General features: G+C 50.0%; 1 protein-coding gene across 1 annotated transcript; it reads right to left on the minus strand.

Annotated features, from left to right (window-relative positions):
• Positions 1-3,475: 3,475 nt before the first annotated feature.
• LOC119096738 (flotillin-1-like) lies at positions 3,476-8,912 on the minus strand. The gene is made up of 2 exons (XM_037219651.1): positions 8,825-8,912; positions 3,476-5,296 (listed from the first exon to the last, which is right to left on the minus strand). Exon 2 carries the CDS (start codon positions 5,266-5,268, stop codon positions 3,991-3,993), a length of 1,278 nt encoding a protein of 425 aa, XP_037075546.1. The 5' UTR covers positions 5,269-5,296; positions 8,825-8,912; the 3' UTR covers positions 3,476-3,990.
• Positions 8,913-17,786: the final 8,874 nt, after the last annotated feature.

Genomic DNA, 17,786 nt, shown 5'->3' on the forward strand with positions numbered 1-17,786 from the left:
CGACAGGAGTGCAGTGCCCTAAATTCAAAGGAGGTGAACAGATGGGGCCGCTGACAAGAGCGTAGGGCCATCCATTCAAATGTGAAATACCCACGGCACGATGTAGAGGGCTCCCGAACGACCGAGGGTGCCGAGAATGTTAACAGATAGGGTCCCGTGAAAAGCGCACGGCCCTCCATTGAAAAAGCAGGTACCCAAGGCCCGACGTAGAGGTCACCCAACAATCGGATGCGCCAGAGCGGCTTATTAGAACGGGCCACGACAAGAACGTAGTGGCCTAAATTTAAATACTTAGTGCCGAAAGCCCAGTGCAAAGGGCCCCCGAAAGATGGAGTGTCTCGAGCAGATTATCTGATGGAACCCGATAAGAGCGCACGGCCCTAAATTCAAACAGCGAAACCCAATGTGCAGGGTCCCCGACCATTCCAGTGTGGCGGAAAACAGTGGGGCGAACAGAGGGGCCCCCGACAAGTGCGTAGGTCCCCTGTTCAAAAAATGAAGACCCGGTGTGGAGTGCCCCCCCCCCCCGAACGATCGAATGTGCCTGCGCAGGTTATCAGATGGGCCCCACACTGGAGCCTAGGGCCCTCATCCAAATAAAACGTACCCAAGACCTAGTGTGGAGGGCCCCCAAAAAGAGAAGCTGACAGAAGTTCCTAAAGGTTGACTGGCACCTGAGATGCATTTTCTTTCAATTCAAATCAAACAAACATTGTTAACGATCATGAGTAACTATCACACTACGGCAATATAGTCTGCAGTGGACAGAGGATGGTGAGGAAATCTGGAATCGGACAATACTCGTACTTGATCAGAATAGAAATTGAGGACGGACATTGGGAACTGAAAGACAGGAAGGAACAGAGAACAATTGGTAAGCAGTAAAATGTTGCATGTTGCCACCCATTTTTGAGGCGTTAAACATGTCGGCGACGGTGTAGTTTCTCCACCTTCTTGTAAATAGTGACATCACCCCTTTACCCAAGTGGAAAACAATGTCAGGACACTGGATCGAAGACAGTCCAGCCATCATGGAGATGTCGGGGTTCGGTTCAAATCCGCCTCACCTCTCCGCTGAAGCCGACCCTGCCATATCGCTGAAGGCGGCCACGTGACCTGGCCTGACCTCGTCCGACATCGGACCGGCCCGCATCGCCCGCGGCGGTGAGGTTTGACTCATGTGCCATGTGTTCGTTAGCGCACCCGTGTCGCCGAGCGTTCGTCGCACCCAGGTCCCGCCTGTTGACTTGTCCACGAAGTTCATGTAGCCGTTTCAGGCGTTTATTGTTCCGACCAACACCGAAAAAAGCACAAGGTTTGCTGCCAACTTTCCAAGAGTACATGTGACTTCCCAAGAGGACATGTGACTCACATGTTCTGGGCACTTGCGATCTCTTCGCGCCGCACGCGCCCCACAGCTCGGGCCGGCACTCGGCTTCCGCCGCCGGACGTGTGCTGCCGTCCTCGGTACAGGGTAGGAGAGCGGAGCTGATGAGATGAGTGGTCGCCGTCCCGGGCAGGGCGTTAAGTGGAGAGAGGCAAGTTATGGTAGAGAACACTGTGCAGCAGGGCGCCGTGGAGACGCGCCACTGTTGTCGCTGTCAAGCTCATGGAATTTTGGTTTTCTTTTCTATATTGCCTGCTGCAGCATTGTTGCTAACTCGCCTTTTATACCATTACACCCTCGAAAAAGCCTTTCCATCGAGGTTTAGCTATGTGGGGGCTGAAGCGGATTTAAGCACGCGGGAAGCACGCACGATTTAAGCAGGCATTATTATCTGCAGCATTGTTGCCAACTCGCCTTTTTATACCATGGCAACACTCAGAAAAAGCTTTTTCATCGGCGTTAAGCTATGTGGGAGCTGAAGTGGATTTAAGCACACACAGAGCGCACCTTCGCAAATGTATCGGACTGTTCCTTCCGTAACATTCCGAACACGTGATCGGAACTGCTCATTTATTACCAGTTTGAAACAACTGGACCTCTGCTTGCCTGCCTGGACAGCTGGACCTCTGCCTGAGGATATTTGCTCACTAAATTAGAACTATGGAGCAGTTGGGCGCGGGATAACTCACGCAAATCTCATCTCATTTGCAGCCCTTTCGCGAGTCAAACTTAGCCTGCTATTGAACACATCTGCCATAGCAGCAGCGCTGCAGTCAACTGCTCGCACTGAGGACCATGCGGTGGAGATGATTCACCTTCTCACAGCGCGGCCCACCGTCACAACCATCCAGACCGCAGAGCACACGCAAACTGTGACGCTGTAGTTCTTTATTGACCTCTGCATACTACACCGCAGCAGATATTATCCCGTGACCACACTGACACGATTACGACTCGACTCCACGACGGGGGATGAACTGTCCGTCCAGCCAACGCTGATGATAGAGTTGCACGCGCCACGCCACTCTGAACTAGCCAGGTCTAAATAGGAGCAGACTGGGGACGCACGCTAAACACGCTGGCGAACAGTCAATCAAACAAAACATGAGTGAGAACACAGCAAGAGGGCTGAAAGCTGGTCTGGTGTCGAGCATGGGGACGGCGCGAACCACTCAAAAATGTCCTTTGAACTATATTGGGAGGTAGTGCCGCATCGTACCGCCATACTTTCGCCACCAGGCAGCCCGCTGCCCACACCAAATAATAACTGCGCGCACGCAGACGCCACTAGACGCTATATTCCATTCAAGAGTATGGCTCCACTGATCTACAACTAATATACTAATGTGCTGTATCCGTGCCATGCAAACGTAAGACCACCTTCGTTAGACGCGTCGAAGCGGGAGCACAGTGCGTGTGTGACTCTCAAACACGGATGGTGACAATACCACGAATACACATGCCGCAGAATAAAGTCGCAAGCAATGAACTGCCCTACCAGAGCTCAGCTCCATACAATGAAAACCTAACCACACCGACTTTTGCGAGCCGAGCCGGAAACAGAAGACGGAAAAAGACAATTTTACCCCGCTTTCCATCCACAAGACATTTCCTAAAGGTATAGATCTTACATCGTTATCTACGTTTACGTCCATACGGAGAGGTTCAAAAATATGCAAGTTTGTAGCTTCATCCCATGGGACTAAACCCTGAGGCGACCAGTATGCACTACCGGCTAAACAAAGCTGGGGAAACCCTGTCAATACACGACACGCACGGCACACAACGAGAGAACATCCGCGCAATAAAAGCGCTAGCAAAGACCGGAAACAGAGCACGATGGCACGGGACCGTGGGAACCACGACTCTGTGGTCCAGCGGACCGTCGCCTGCGAGCTCATCCCCGACACACACACACACGGGAGCGAGGCAAACCGAGGTGTTAGGTCCAGTCGCGGCGCTCGCAGTGAGGTGGTGGACGGTGGCCAGACGAGGAGAGCACCGGCGACGGCCGACTGTCGAAAACTTACGCAGCATAACTTGCCGAAGATGGACAAAGCATACCCAGACATGATTACAGAATGGCACCGTCGGAGGAGCTCCAAGTTACAAAATAAACAATGTAGGAGGGGCGCTAGATTCTGAACTCGTCATATTGTCCGAAATATAGCACGCATGGTAATCTATTGTTCAGTTCTGCTGCATATAAAAGAATCAAAACCTGATCCTGTTCCATTCTACCTCTACAATTAGTCCCGAACGCGACGTCGCATCTCTCAACACTACCTGACAAAGACGAGTTGGACGATGCTACGTTACCAAGGCAGCAAGGCAGCGATGGCCGACCATTGGCCATAAAATATATATATACCCCCGAGATTTTTCCCAAGCAACTGACCATTTACGCGCAATCAGCTCCTGATCGACGCCGAGACATGAAGCATGGTCCAGCGATCCGAGATTGACCATCCTGACGGCATAAAAGCGGTGCAAGGTCCAGCGTCTGGTCTGACCGCTTCGAGCGGCCGCAGCAGCGCATCAGGCAGTGTCTGCCATCTCCGCGAGGAGCGGACCCCGACTGGGTGTCACGCCGGCGGCAGAGCCTAGGCGTGGGCGCCCTTCCGGATGTCGACGCCGGTCATGTTGCTGACCATAGTGGGCACCTCGCCCACCACGGACAGCACCTCGCGCGTCAGCTTGGCCACGCCCACCTCCCCGCTGCCACCAGCCACCATCGTGATCTTCTTGGTCTGGGTGAGCGGCGCCGCCACCTCGGCCGCAATCTTCGGCAGTGCCTCCAGCATCATGTCCACCACGGCCGCCTCCTTGTACTCGCGCCAGGCGTCTGCCTTCTTGGCCATCTGCTCAGCCTCGGCCTTGGCACGCGCCTCGATCGCGAACGCTTCGGCCTGACCCTTCAGCGTGATGGCCTCGGCCTTAGCCTGTGCCTCCATCACCATGCGGTTGCGGTTGGCCTCGGCCAGACGCTCCATCTTGTATTTTTCAGCGGCGGCCGGCTGGCGCACCTTGGCATCCAGCTCCTTCTCGCGGCGCTGGATCTCCTGGTCCATCACCTGGATCTGTTGCGAGCGCTCCACCACCTGCACCTGGATAGACTCCTCCTTGATGCGCTGGCGCGACTTGGCCGCCTGCAGCTGGTACGCCATCTCGGCCTCGGCGCGCTTCGTCTCCACCTCCATATCGTACGCGGCCTTCTTCAGCTGGAAGTCGCGCTGCGCCTTGGCAATCTCCACGTCGTTGAGCAGGCGCGACGCCATGCGCTCCTCCTCAGCTATGGCCTCGTTGATGGCAGCGTCGCGTTTGGCCTCCGCCTCGCCGATCGCGGCGTCACGCTTGACCTCGGCCGTGCGTGCCATGCCCAGCGCCTTCAGATAGCCCTCCTCGTCGCGCACGTCCTTCAGCGTGTACGACACGACCGTGATGCCCATGTTGATAAGGTCGGAGGAGGCCACGTGGAATACCTGCTCGCTGAACTTCTTGCGGTCCTTGTAGATCTCCTCGACGGTCATGCCGCCCATGATGGCGCGCTGGTGGCCCTCGAGCGTCTCCAGCGCCACCTGGCGCACCTCGTCCTCGGTCTTGCCCAGGAACTGCTCGCAGGCGGCCAGCAGCATCTCCTCGTTCTGGCCCTGCACCTTGACCTGGGCGATGCCGGTGACTGAGATAGGCACTCCCTGGCTGGTGTAAACACGCTGCGACTCCACCTGCAGCGTCATGGTGTTGAGCGAGATCTTCTGGCACTGCTGCAGGAAGCCCCAAACGAACGTGCGCCCGCCGGGCACCAGCAGCGGCTTGGAGTAGCAGCAGCCCGAGATGACGAGCGCCTCGTTGGGGCCGCACGTCACGAACCCGAACGTCATGCTGAGTCTGCGCTGGGGACCGGTCAATCTGTCGAGACAGCACAGGCAGCCATGTCATGATGGGCAGGTCAGCACCCTGCCGCTAGCTGACGCCGCCAGGACGCGCTCTTGGGCTTCATGTGAAAGTTCATCACATATTTGGGAGGCATTTGACAGAGAACGAAAATTGCAGAAATAGATACCACAGTTTTTAGTCACACATCATGGAACATAACATGCAGTTAGCCACAAATCATTGATGTCAAGATTGGAGCTTTGCTTAGGTTTGCAGAGAACACAAAAAATCCAAACATATGCTGCCTGTACTTGAATTTGGAGTGCATATGTTCTGACTTAAGCAAAGGCCTGTCCTGTTAAGTTGCTGCCCAGCACACCACAGCCAAGGGTTCTGCAACTTAAATGGCATGTGAGACTGAAGTTTTTTTAAAGATTTATCTGATTTGCAGACCCCCTCACAGCAGCACAGGGGCATATAGTACTCCCAAAACATATCCTACTTTTCTTCAGCTTTAAAACAAAACTGGAACTGCCACCAAGGTAATGATCACATACAAAACATACCAATCAGTCACTATCACTGAACTATGGAGGTACAGCCAGGTGGTTTTGTGATTTTGGGCAGCATGTTGGCATCACCAAATGGTAACTATAACCTAAATGTTGATAACTATAGACAATGAAATCGAATTTAAAACATGTTTTACTTAGGCATAAACCAGTGAGCATACAAATGATACAGCATGTCATTTAAGTCACATAAAAGCAGCAGTTTCAAAAACTGTCAGCATTTACAAGGCAAGGAGGGATGCTGTTTTGGGATGTCAAAAATCCAGCAATAGTATTTCACTGCGACTTGTATTACTTCAACAATGATAAGATCAAACAGACAATGGTCAAAAACTGTTCAATGCATGAGTCCAGAAGTGCTGAGCTGGACATCAATGATGTTTTGAGATTATATCACTGGAATTACTTCCTGGCTTGGCAGTCAGATCCTCAGTGGTAACAACTGTTATGGATTTTGAACTCCAAAAATGGAAAGCACCTATGCCACCCCATTCATCAAAATACGGCAGGCATTTGTAGATGCATTCTCAAGTGGATTAACCCTATTTCAAACACATTTCCTTCTTGCAGTTAACTTATAAATGTGAACCTAGTTGGTCCTAGCCTTACACAAAACCTACTTTGCTGTTACATCATTCAAAGCTGGGTCTGCAAAGTCAAGACAATAGAACAAATGTAGAGCTCATAGCACAGGTCCAAAATTTATATAAGGTGCAGGGGAGCACCTGTTTACTGTGTTAAGTCCTGTCACAGGATGGAGCTTCACATTGTGAAATGTAACACCCACCCCAAATTTAATTCCCATCAAAATACTTATTAACTGGCATAGACTGCTCAGGTGGCATTGACTAGCACACTATTCATATAGCAGTGTATCCCTTTACTATGGGAGCTACACCATTTACATAGTTTATGTGCAAATTTTGTGCATACTTTTTCAGGAGCTATCATGTGCATGACCGCCTGACTGACTGTGGGGTTCTGCAATTTGGTTCAAACATTTCCTTTAAACCTGAAAGGTACACCTCATTGTTGCATTACATCATGACCCAATTTGTTCCTGGAGATATAATGGAAACACAACATGTTGGGCTTGCAGACTACCCAAACAAATGGTGGAATACCAAGTATTTCCTTCAGGTGGCCTGCTGTTTCCAGACACTATGAAATAAACCAAACACTTAAATCAAATTCATCCTGTTGGAACTCCTTAAATACACAAGCCTTGAATCTTTTAAGAACCATGTATAATATACCTTGTTATTGATATATTACATCATACTACATTATCATATATGATGTGTCCAGTTATTAATATTGACTCAACTGCATGTCTGAATGATAAAGCTAATGTTTTCTACCTACTTCTTTTATCATTCACTGATACTGACATGATTCTCATAATATTAATACCTATACAACCTTAGCAAGTGGCTGCTAAATACTAGTAAAAATTCCACTATGCAGTGCAATCTAGTGATCTTCAATCAATGTTCACGCCAGCCTAGCCCGACTACAGCACACTAGCAAATAATGTTTGATGCTGCAGGAACTTAGCCAAAGCTTAGGAGTAGAAAATGTGGCTTATTCACATATTCAAATCACTCCCATTCAGGTTTGTTATCCATGGCCATTAAGCAGGAAAAACAGATAGCAGTGCCTAATTCAGACCAGACCAGAAACGGCTGGACCGAGTTCAGCGACGAGCTACCCGGCTTGTCTATGAAGTGAGGTGCCAGTCATACCCCGAGAGGCTCAGACTCCTTCAGCTGTCCTCACTGTACTATCGTCGTTGCAGGGGAGACATGGTAACAGTGTACCAGCTATTCCAGGGAGGCATGGTCGCTATGGGAAGAAGAGTTCCTGACAAGGCACAACTCGGAGGTGATGAGAGGACACCAATGGAAGCTCAGAAAACCTGGAGCTAGGACTCCCGTCCATTGCAACTCATTCAGTAGGTGGGTTGTCAATGACTGGAACGTTGTCAACAACTGGAACGCTCTTCCACACCCCTTTGTGTTGTCGACCTCAATTGAACAGTTCAAGGCTAGGCTTGATACCCACTGGGCTGACATCATATAGGACATCCCACACTGAATCTTCCCATAATTTGAGACTGTTTGGTTACCCGACCGGGAGCCTGACGAGACCAGGACCTATGGGCCTAGTGGCCTTTTACAATTCCCGATCACCATAAGGTAAGGTAAGGTAAGGTAATTCATAAATGTCATGAGAAACAGCAAACATAACAATTGGCCCCTACAGTAACTATTAGAAAAATGCAACCAATGAAACAGATGCCCACCTGTTAATATTTGCTGAGCCTGGTGCAAATGGGCACCAAACTGAGGCCGGGCCAAATTGTGTGAAATTGCCCCAATACTTTCCAATAACATTCCTCTGCTAGTATTTTTGTTTGGAAGCAACTTACAAGCATCATTTTTCCCTGACAGATATGCTTCTTATATACTGAAATTGGTGGCAGCCATGCACTCTCAGGGCACCCAGATTTGCTGTGGGGGTGTGCTGAAATTGCTACCACAATGCACCTGCCATGTAAGAAAAACAACATCCATGTTTGTTATGGATGATCATACATCCATGTTATAAGGAAAATCATCCTGTTTCTTGTGGTTCATAATTTTTTTGTGTAAACATCCTGATTTTGTTCTTATTTGAAAATCAGCCAAACCTTGGTTAACTCAGTAAGCACCCAGTCACAAGATATGGTAGATTTCAACAAGATCTCGCTAAAGCAGGATTGCGACAGTTATTTCATACCAGGGCACGGTTTTGAAAATTTAAAGGCAGGAATTCCTCCATTGGGGTAGCAAGTAGATACAAATTATATTGTGACGAAAATCTTGGAGACCCCGTTCCGCAAATCATTACTTCTGACCCAAGCGGAGAAGTTGGCTGTCCATTGACTTGAGCTCAATGAATCAGATCCATGCCAGCGTTTAAATGAAAAGCAATATGAGCTACTTACGGAAGATTGAAGACCGCTACGCGCGCGCAGTTCGTGGACCTCAACCCCGCTTATACACCACGTCGCCTCACACACACCCTCGCTGCGGAACTTCCCAACGCGTATTTTGTTATCCCAGTCGCTAGAGACTTTTCTTGACGAAATATCTCAAGATAAGCTTTGGAGCTCTCGCTCACTAGGATTCACCAGCAGCGTATATTTGTATATGCGTCGTTAAAGGTTCTGGTAGGTACGGCAGGCAGATAAATATGCGGCAAGCACCCCAGAATGCCAGAATAACGGGCACCAGCTGAAGCCATCACGCTGTGTATAAATACTGTGTCAACGGTGATGATGTCTCGTTGAACCGCTCGCTTGCAAGGTACTCAGTCCTAACGTTACAAAATTAATCCGTCTCTATGTGCAGGATATAAACATAAATTCCCGCTACCAGAATTCCGGCTCCCTGGAGGCCTCCACGCGCACATTTTGTTGGCAGCTTTGTCCTACAATCCCAAACCGTATCATTGGACCTGCCCAGCCCATTTGCCTGCCCCGAGCCGGCTGCATGCTGGGTACACCGCCGGCCGCCTCAATGCTCATTAGCCAATCTTGCACGAGGGGCGGAGGAACAGGCAGAAACGGCCGATCAGAGAGTGGGAAAGCATGCAAAACATCGACACAACTTCACGTTTAAAATATCGGCATCACACCCCTGACTTCAACTGGCAAAATTTTGCCAGACTGCCCCTTCTAAATCTGGCCGTGGTGCGCCATGAGGCTGGATGGTGTTGTCACTACTCCCGCCGTCGTGTCATCTCTTAACACACGCCCGGGTGGCCCGCTAGATAGCCTTCGCTCGGGTGGGGGGGGGGGGGGGTCAGTTTGACCCCCTGAGATCTCGGGAACTAAGAAAGCTAGAGACACCAAATTTACAATGTGCATTGAACTGTACGTGAACTCACTTAGGTCAAAGTTTCAGGTTCCTAGGTCATGACCTTCGGGAAAAAAGGTTAAACAAGATCAAGTTCCGGGCTGGTCTCCAAGGTGCCCCCAGAACCTAGATAACCGTTTCTAAGCAAAAGGTCACCTCATTCAAGATCAGTGACCTCGTTTGACCCTTTGAAGGTCAAGGTGACCAAAATCGTACAAGATTGTTTCGAGTTTTGCATTTGACTAAGCGACAAAGATTACGATAGGCAGTATGTTCCTAAAAAAAAATGTTGACCTGAGTCATTTTAGGTCAATGACCTATTCTGACCTCTAAGAAGTCCATAGAAGATGTACCATGCAGTTCCTGCTATCAACAAACTCGAAATGAGCACCAGAAGCTATCCCATACAGCAAGCCCTAGAGTAACAAAACAGGTTGGTTTTGACCTTGGTGTGACCTTCATACCTGACCTCAGGTCAATGTAATTTGCTTATTCAATTATTGCGTTGCCTAAGAAAGCATCTCAGGGATGTATGGCGTCGTCTAACACCCCGTTGTTGGATCAGATTGAATGATTCCCTACAAATTGCCTTCGCTGAAACCATGGCCTGACTTTAACCTGCCATAGGTCAGCGACCTTACAAGGGCAATCTAAATTTTTGATTCTGAACGATCCGCTATTCAATTTTATGCAGCTATGCAAAATTTGGCGCGGCTTTGCCGCGACGTTCGGAAACAATTCTGGAAAAACCTTCGGGGGGTCAATTTGACCCCCCACCCGACCGCGTGTTAATCTTTGGCTATTATAGTACATTTAAACGGATCCAGCTGCCCAGTCGGCCAGAAATTTTGAATGGCATCGACCATGTACGGGCATACACAGCTGAACGATGCTTGCACATCCGCACAACGCCATGCCACCTTGCTGATGACATCACTGAGAACATACGAGTGAAAATGGAACAATGGTGGCTTTCGGTCTGGTCACGTACGACCCTTTGTGCTACCACCAACTCCAGCGCACTTATGTCAGAAAGGTAAATCATCACAGAGCAAAACTGAACTCTGCCATGTTGGCGTGGGATTAAGCTTGAGTTTTGATTCCAAATGCGAGAGGGGCTGACGTCACTTATGGTCAGCAGTCCGGCATCGGCACCAAACAATCCTAAGAATAAAAACCTTTCGTTCTGCCTTAATCGCTCGCTCGCGCTGGGTGTTTGTTCCCCGTACTTCGTCTTTCTCGCCCTTGTCTTGTCTTGTCTTGACGAAGTCTTGTTGTTCTCTCCCACGGCAAGACCGAGACAGCTTAAAAGATCAAGGCCCTCTTCCACCTGCCCGCACCCTGCCCGCTTTCGCCCCACTGCACTCGCCTCTCCTTTTAACAGTCTCACCGGGCTTTCATCGACTTACAGTTTGATGCTTCCATCGCCAGATTATCGTTCCCGATGCTGGAAATGAGCTCGGTGACGGGATCTTCGTGCTGTTTTAGATGTGCAAAAGCTGCAACATGTACTTCAGGTGTATTTCATATTCCTGAACCAGTGGTCCTTTCTGACATTTAATCAGTGTCCACGATGTTACTGACGTAGGAAAAGTGCAATGATCGCAATGTTGCAGACCTTCGGGATTACTTACCTAAGTGTTTTTCTTTTGTGAATCAGTCTGTGGTGCGGGTTTTAGATAAATTGCATGACAAAACTGCGGTCCATTTTCTGTAGTGGTGGCGTTTGCGTCAGTTCCCCCAACTCGAGACTACCGACATTTCATTTGGGTGGAGGATTGGCCGCTTTTAAGTAAGTTGAGCCGTTAACCTTATTATTGTTTGTAGCCAGAAAACAATGGATGGATTTGACCAATCGGAGTCATGAAAAGCTGACTTGTTTGTGATGTTGGCGACCCGATGGCCCTGCAACACCATTTTATATAATTGATACTGGTTAAATGTGTCCGCGCAGGTGTTCAGCACTGACCAACGGGGTGGTTTGCGCCTCTTGCCATGTCGGGAGCGTCCGGCACCGCTCCGAGACAACCAGCAGGGGCAGCCGACCCTGCGGCGCCGGGAGCGTCAGGAATAGCCTCACCGGAGCGCGCGGAGTAGGGGCCAGGGTGCTGCATGCGTGGACGAAGTCTACTGTGCTCATGGGTGCTCGCGCAGTGGCTGATCCGGATAGAGGAAAGACTACATGCGCCTTCATGCGACGCTGGCACAACTCCAGGGCAGTGCCGGTCGGCGTTCTATGCTGCACGGCTGCCTGCAAGCCCGGGGGAGAAACGCCACGCGCGTCGGCGTTCAGCCAACGGCAGCGTTGTACCGCCGCTCTGTTAACCCCCGTGGCCGGACCCGTGTATCAGCTGGTCGCCTGCCAAAATGGCCGTGACTGCGGAGCACGGCTTAAGTGCAGCAGATGGCCAACGGGAGAGTGTGGCACTGAAAATCGTGCAATTGTACGATAGGACGATAGGACAGCGGATAGGATAACCTAGGACAGGATAGATGAGATAGGACGGATTGATAGGACGATGCAGTGACGCAGACACGCAGTGGCCCTTCCCTCAGTGGCGAGCGTTTTCTACGGATTTTTTTGCTGCTGCCGCTTTTGTCATGATCGTTGCAGAATATGGGGAGATGACGTGTCTGTAATGAAACGTAAAGCGCATCATTTCACGCGTTTGGAGATACGCTGGTCTGTAACGAGAAAGGATAATACAGCTGCGCTGCTTTCGTTAGAACAGACTCATACAGGAGCTGATTTAACAACCCCGATGTAAAATGAGGTGTTGCGTCCTCTGCATGAGTTTATGCGTGTATCCCTCGCTCAGCATGTGTGTGTGTACGTGTTTTGCCCCAGCATCATGGAAAACAATACATGTGAGAGGTGCAGCACGGGAAATGCGGGAAGCGGATGACAGTGTAGGGAGGCAGGACATTTTTAGACCGCGATGCGTGATGATGGCGACTATTTCATCGCAGTGCACAAGGTCGAATCTTAAATGATTGTGAGCACGCGCGCACACGGGCAAGACTAGACGAGTCGTTATCGTCTCGTAGCGCCTCCGCAGAACCAAATCGTAATGTTCGAGTATCGAGTTAACGAGGGGTGTGACGTTTTGTTTTCTCCCTTCTCCAGCGCTACATGCTGATCTTCTGTCTCTCGGTTTCTCCAACGCGTTGAAGAGAGAGAGAAAGAGAGAGAGGGAGAGAAAGAGGTGTATATGTGTATATATGTATGTATATGTATGTTCATGTGTATCTATATATATATATATATATATATATATATATATATATATATGTATCCAACGCATTGGATAAGATGGCTACGCATTAGGCGGCTACCCTGTAACACCTTGGAGCGGGGGACAGATCCAGGGGGAGCCACGGGGCCATGTCCCCCTGGGCCCAGAACCATAGGCTCCAGGCGGCCCCATAGATGGCAGAGCAGACGCAGCTTTTTAACAAAACGCAACAAAATTGGATGTTTTTGAGCTTCTAGTCAGTCAAAAACAGTCGCAAGCGAAGGTGAGGGACCCACGAATGGACAAAAATAACTATTCACTGATTGAGAGCGTGGTGATTAGATATCTTAAGGCTCACTAAGCTGTCCGGAGGATCTACGCTGTTCCTGGGGGTGCTATATTTCCACTTGCATGGTAAAACGGGTCGCTAAAAGCCTTTCACGTTGCTTGTGACTTTTTTGCATGTGCTCGGAGGCCCCGCGCTGTTGTCGGGGCTTTCTCTGCGGGTATGCCGGGACATCCTTGTCGAGCAGGGGCCTTCCATAGATTCTTCCCATTCGGCTTTATGCGCTATAGCCTGAGCCTCATATGTTAAGCTGCCAGGATATTCTAGGTCGCTCAGGGGCCCTTCACGTTGATTTCGCCTCACCTACCGACACACACGCGATATGCTCGTGGGTCCCCTACATTGGTCTAGGGCCTCTCCAATTCCCTGACACTTGCGGAGGGCTCTACGCTTCTGTCCGATACCCCACCTGTTAACCTGCTTGGGCACATTTGGTCGTTCTGGGCGCTCCGCATTGGGTACTTCTTATTTAAATGGAGGCCCTACGCTCTTGTCGGGAGCCGGGTCTCTGAACGTGCCCGGGCAAACTCGATTGTTCAGGCGTCCTGCACATTGGGTCTTGGGCTCTTTCTATTTGAACGTAGGGTCCTGCCATAATAGGATCCTATCTGCTAGCATACTCAGGCGCTCTCATCGAACAGGCCCTATTTTATGTCATCGAATAGAGCTCCACGGATTGTTTACGTTCGCCCGAAAGGCTCTTTACGTTAGTGCCGGGACGGAGTACACTCGGTTGCTCAGGGGCACTTCATACTGGTAGCGAGTTCATCCCACTTGCTTGGTAGGCACTGTCCTGTTGCAGGGCTCATACAAGGTAGCGCAACAAAGGCACTCGATGCTTAAGACCCTTTTCATTGATTTAGGGCTCTTTTCTCCCTGAGCTTATTGGCATAGGGCCCTTCACTCCTGTCAGAGCCCTTTCTATCAACCTGTCTAGGCACTCTTAATGGCACAAGGTTTTGATTATTCCCCTTGCTCAGAGGGTACTGAGCTCTGGCTGGACCTATCTGTTAGCATGCTGGGGCATTCTCGATCATTCAGGGACCCCACCATATTGGTCTTAGGTTCTTCTCGCTTGCTCTGAGAACCCCACACTATTGACGAAATCCTCTTTGTTGGTCTGCCGTGGCACCCTTGATCGTTCAGGCACTGGTCCTGGGTTTTCCCATATTATAGGAGTGCCTACGTCGCTGACGAGGACCTAAATCTTGATAAAAATGATCGGAACTTAACGTGTCACAGACTAACAAGGGCATTTTGAGATGGATGCCCTTAACAGGAAGCATGTGGGATGCGGTGGTGGCATGGCCGGGGCCCGAACTCCAGACCGACACATCCAGAGGCAAACACCGTAATCGTTATAATACCACCGCTCCGGACTTACGGCCGGGGAACTTTTGGTCTCTCGGGGTCCTCCACATTGGCCATTGGCTGTTCCGAAGAAGTCAGGTGGATCTAATTCTGCTGCCGAAAGTCCCATGTGTGCTTGCGAGTGCAAGGGCGTTTCGCTCGCTGTTGTGTTCGGGCCTGCCTAAATTACTTCATGTGCACAAGTCAGAGATCAAAGGATGGCGGTTTACTTTGGCGTCTCAGCCTTAGAGCAGCAGTCGGACGAGCATAAGCTTGCGCATCGCCGACGTCGTGCATGTCATTTCCATTGTTTACTGAGTTTGTGACACTAATTATGTTTGTGCATCACACTCCTAGCACATTTTGAATGCTAGGATATTCTGTACTCCTTCATAGCAATCAAAGCAAAAAACTCTGCATTGGCTATTAGCTAACAACTGGCCATAACGACTAGCCGACTAGACGTAAATAAGCTAGCAGTTAGGCGCGTGCTTGGTTTTGATGGTATTTACCAGCCAGCTTTAGTCCATTTTTGTCATGCTTGCTCCGAAAAACTTACACTCAAAATGCAAGGATCCACAAAGATTTGTTGAAATTGAGCAAGTACTATGCGTTTGTATGTGTCACACGCCTAGCTTTCTAGGACTGTGCACGGTAAGATGGGTTCCCGTATACCAAAAAGCACGTATAAAAATCATAAAATTCACTGACCGGAGCACGATATTTTTTGTGGGGGGGGGGCAAAGTCTAAGGGGCCTCACAATGTTGCGCGACCCCTGGATGAAATCTTGTATTCACCCTAGCTTGGAGACGATCCAGAGGTGGCTGCAGAATGCGGATCCTCTCAGCAGATGGTAGGGTGTCTCGCAGGAACCATTAGCGCTGGTGGGGGGGGGGGGGGGCTAAGGTTGAACACCTCAACTTTCTGAAGTGTTTTTTGGCGCATGAACCGGCGGCAGAAACCCATGACCCCACTTTGCAATGTGAGGCCAGCAGCGTGAACTGGCCCCCCATTTTTCAGATTTAATTTGTGTTTAAACTACTATTCAAGCATGCATGTCTTTTTACCTAGTTAACCAGCCATCTTCCCCGAATCGCGCTGGACATAATTGCTTCATGTGGTAGATGGCAGCATCTTATGTTGTCATGTGAGGCGAACGGAGATATTTAGGGGAAACCCGAGTTTCCAGCAGTGCTAAAGGTTCTGTTTTTTTTTTTGTCTTTTTATACAGCCTTAGTTCTCTGCATGACTGCTCACAGTCACCCCAGCATAAAGGCGTCATTCGATGTCAAATATTTGGGGGAGCGAGGTTAGGGCTCGACGGCATTACCACCTGCCATTTTTTCAAATATAAGGAAGCCCACTATATTTTGGCGAAAGACAGCTTATCTTCTGAGTTTTAATGCCATAACAACTAATATTTAAGTTAAACAGCAGAGTAGCCATGCATGGAAGGATCTGGAGGGAGAGAGGTATTGGGGAAGCTCGTACCCCTTCTGCTCGAAGAGTAGAGGTGCACCTCTTTGGCCCGCTTTAGGGCGTCGAACGCACTCTTCTGTGGCGGACATGGGCGGCGGCACGTATTTTTGGTTGTGGGAGACGAGGATGGTTTGGTTCTTTTTGATGATCGTGATGATGTGGATGGAAATTTTGAAGTATTGATATACACGGTAAAACGATTGTCTTTCGCGCCCATATAAGTGTTGCAGTGATATACGTAACTGTGTATGTAATGGATGCAATTTCTGATTTTGCACGGCAACGTCCGATTGCACATCTTGGCCCGTGACTGGGGTAACATGTTCCATGTAGTGTGGCAAGTTAAGCAGCATCTGTCATTTATGAGGATGCATGGATGCCTCTGGCTTTTACACAATTACATGTGATGGCGCATTCGTCTTCATCACTATCATCTCCGCAAGACGGCATTCTCTTCTTCGGCGACTTCCGCTTTGCCTTTCCGCCTTGTGGCTTTTCTTTCCCGCATAGCGGGTTGCTCCTCTTTTGCTGCTCTTCTTGCTGGAGTCGCTTCTTTTCGAGAGGCGATGCTACTGCTATCGATCTCCCTCGTTTACGATTGGCTATTCCACTCTTTCGTAGTGGAGCTCCGGTATGGCTGATATGCCTTCCGCTGCAACATAGGTAGCTGGCGCGTCCAGCACGGTTTCGTTGTGTCCCAGCTGATTCCGTAAAAGGGTGCTGCCTGGTCTCACGCCGGAGGAGCTCGCTCCCTGCAGGACGCCACTTGGTCCCGCACAAGATGTGCATTTTAACCGCGCCGCACCAGATTCCAAACCCAGACCACGGCTGTCTTTGCTCCCGAGATTTTGGGCGTGCAGGCTCAAACCTTTTAATATAATTTCTTTCACCAATCGATTTTGTAGAAGAATGAACGTTTGCACGCGAACCTGGGATGGGCTTGCTCGTTTTTAACTCGCTTTGATCCATCCTATTCAACACTAATGAGAGACTTTATTTCTTCCCGGGCGAGGGTCCCGTTGAGTAGGACACTACGGGGCACATATTGCTCCTGGTCAAGGACTGAAAGGCCATTCCCTTCCACCACGGGATGTCTTTCGGCAGTCATTCTGGCGACACGGGGCGGGATCCCCTGTTTGATCCGGCTCCCTTATAGGGAAACATGACATCACATTTGTCCTCTCCCTGGCGCGAAAGCCTTCTGACGCGCGCAGTTTGCCCCGGATCGACGCAGGAAGCCTCACTGACGCAACAAAATTTCTGATCGCCGAAGGTCGTCCAATAATTCGCACATAAACTTCAATCCGGCCTAACGGGCACATACCGGAACTGGGTTGGAGCGCTCGCCGTCCGGTATTGGGGGCCCTGACTGACACAGAACTCTTCTGTTACTTCAATGCGAGCACCCATCATAATTTCTTGCTTCATTAAATTGTAAAAGGGCCACGACCAACGCAAGAGACCCTCTGCCATTCGGGCTCCCGTCTCCGTACTTGTTGAACAAATCGTCAAGAATGACCTGTTAGACACTGTGGGCTCCTAAACAATGCAGGAGCCCGACCGAAGTGAATCGCGGGCCTACCTTTATCCCTGCTTGGGAAATGGCCCTCCGAGATCTCAGGTCGACACGGAGCTAA

The sequence above is a fragment of the Pollicipes pollicipes genome, unplaced genomic scaffold, assembly GCF_011947565.3.
Source record: "Pollicipes pollicipes isolate AB1234 unplaced genomic scaffold, Ppol_2.1 Scaffold_4295;HRSCAF=5057_pilon_pilon_pilon, whole genome shotgun sequence".
In the NCBI taxonomy this organism is placed as follows: Eukaryota; Metazoa; Arthropoda; class Thecostraca; order Pollicipedomorpha; family Pollicipedidae; genus Pollicipes; species Pollicipes pollicipes.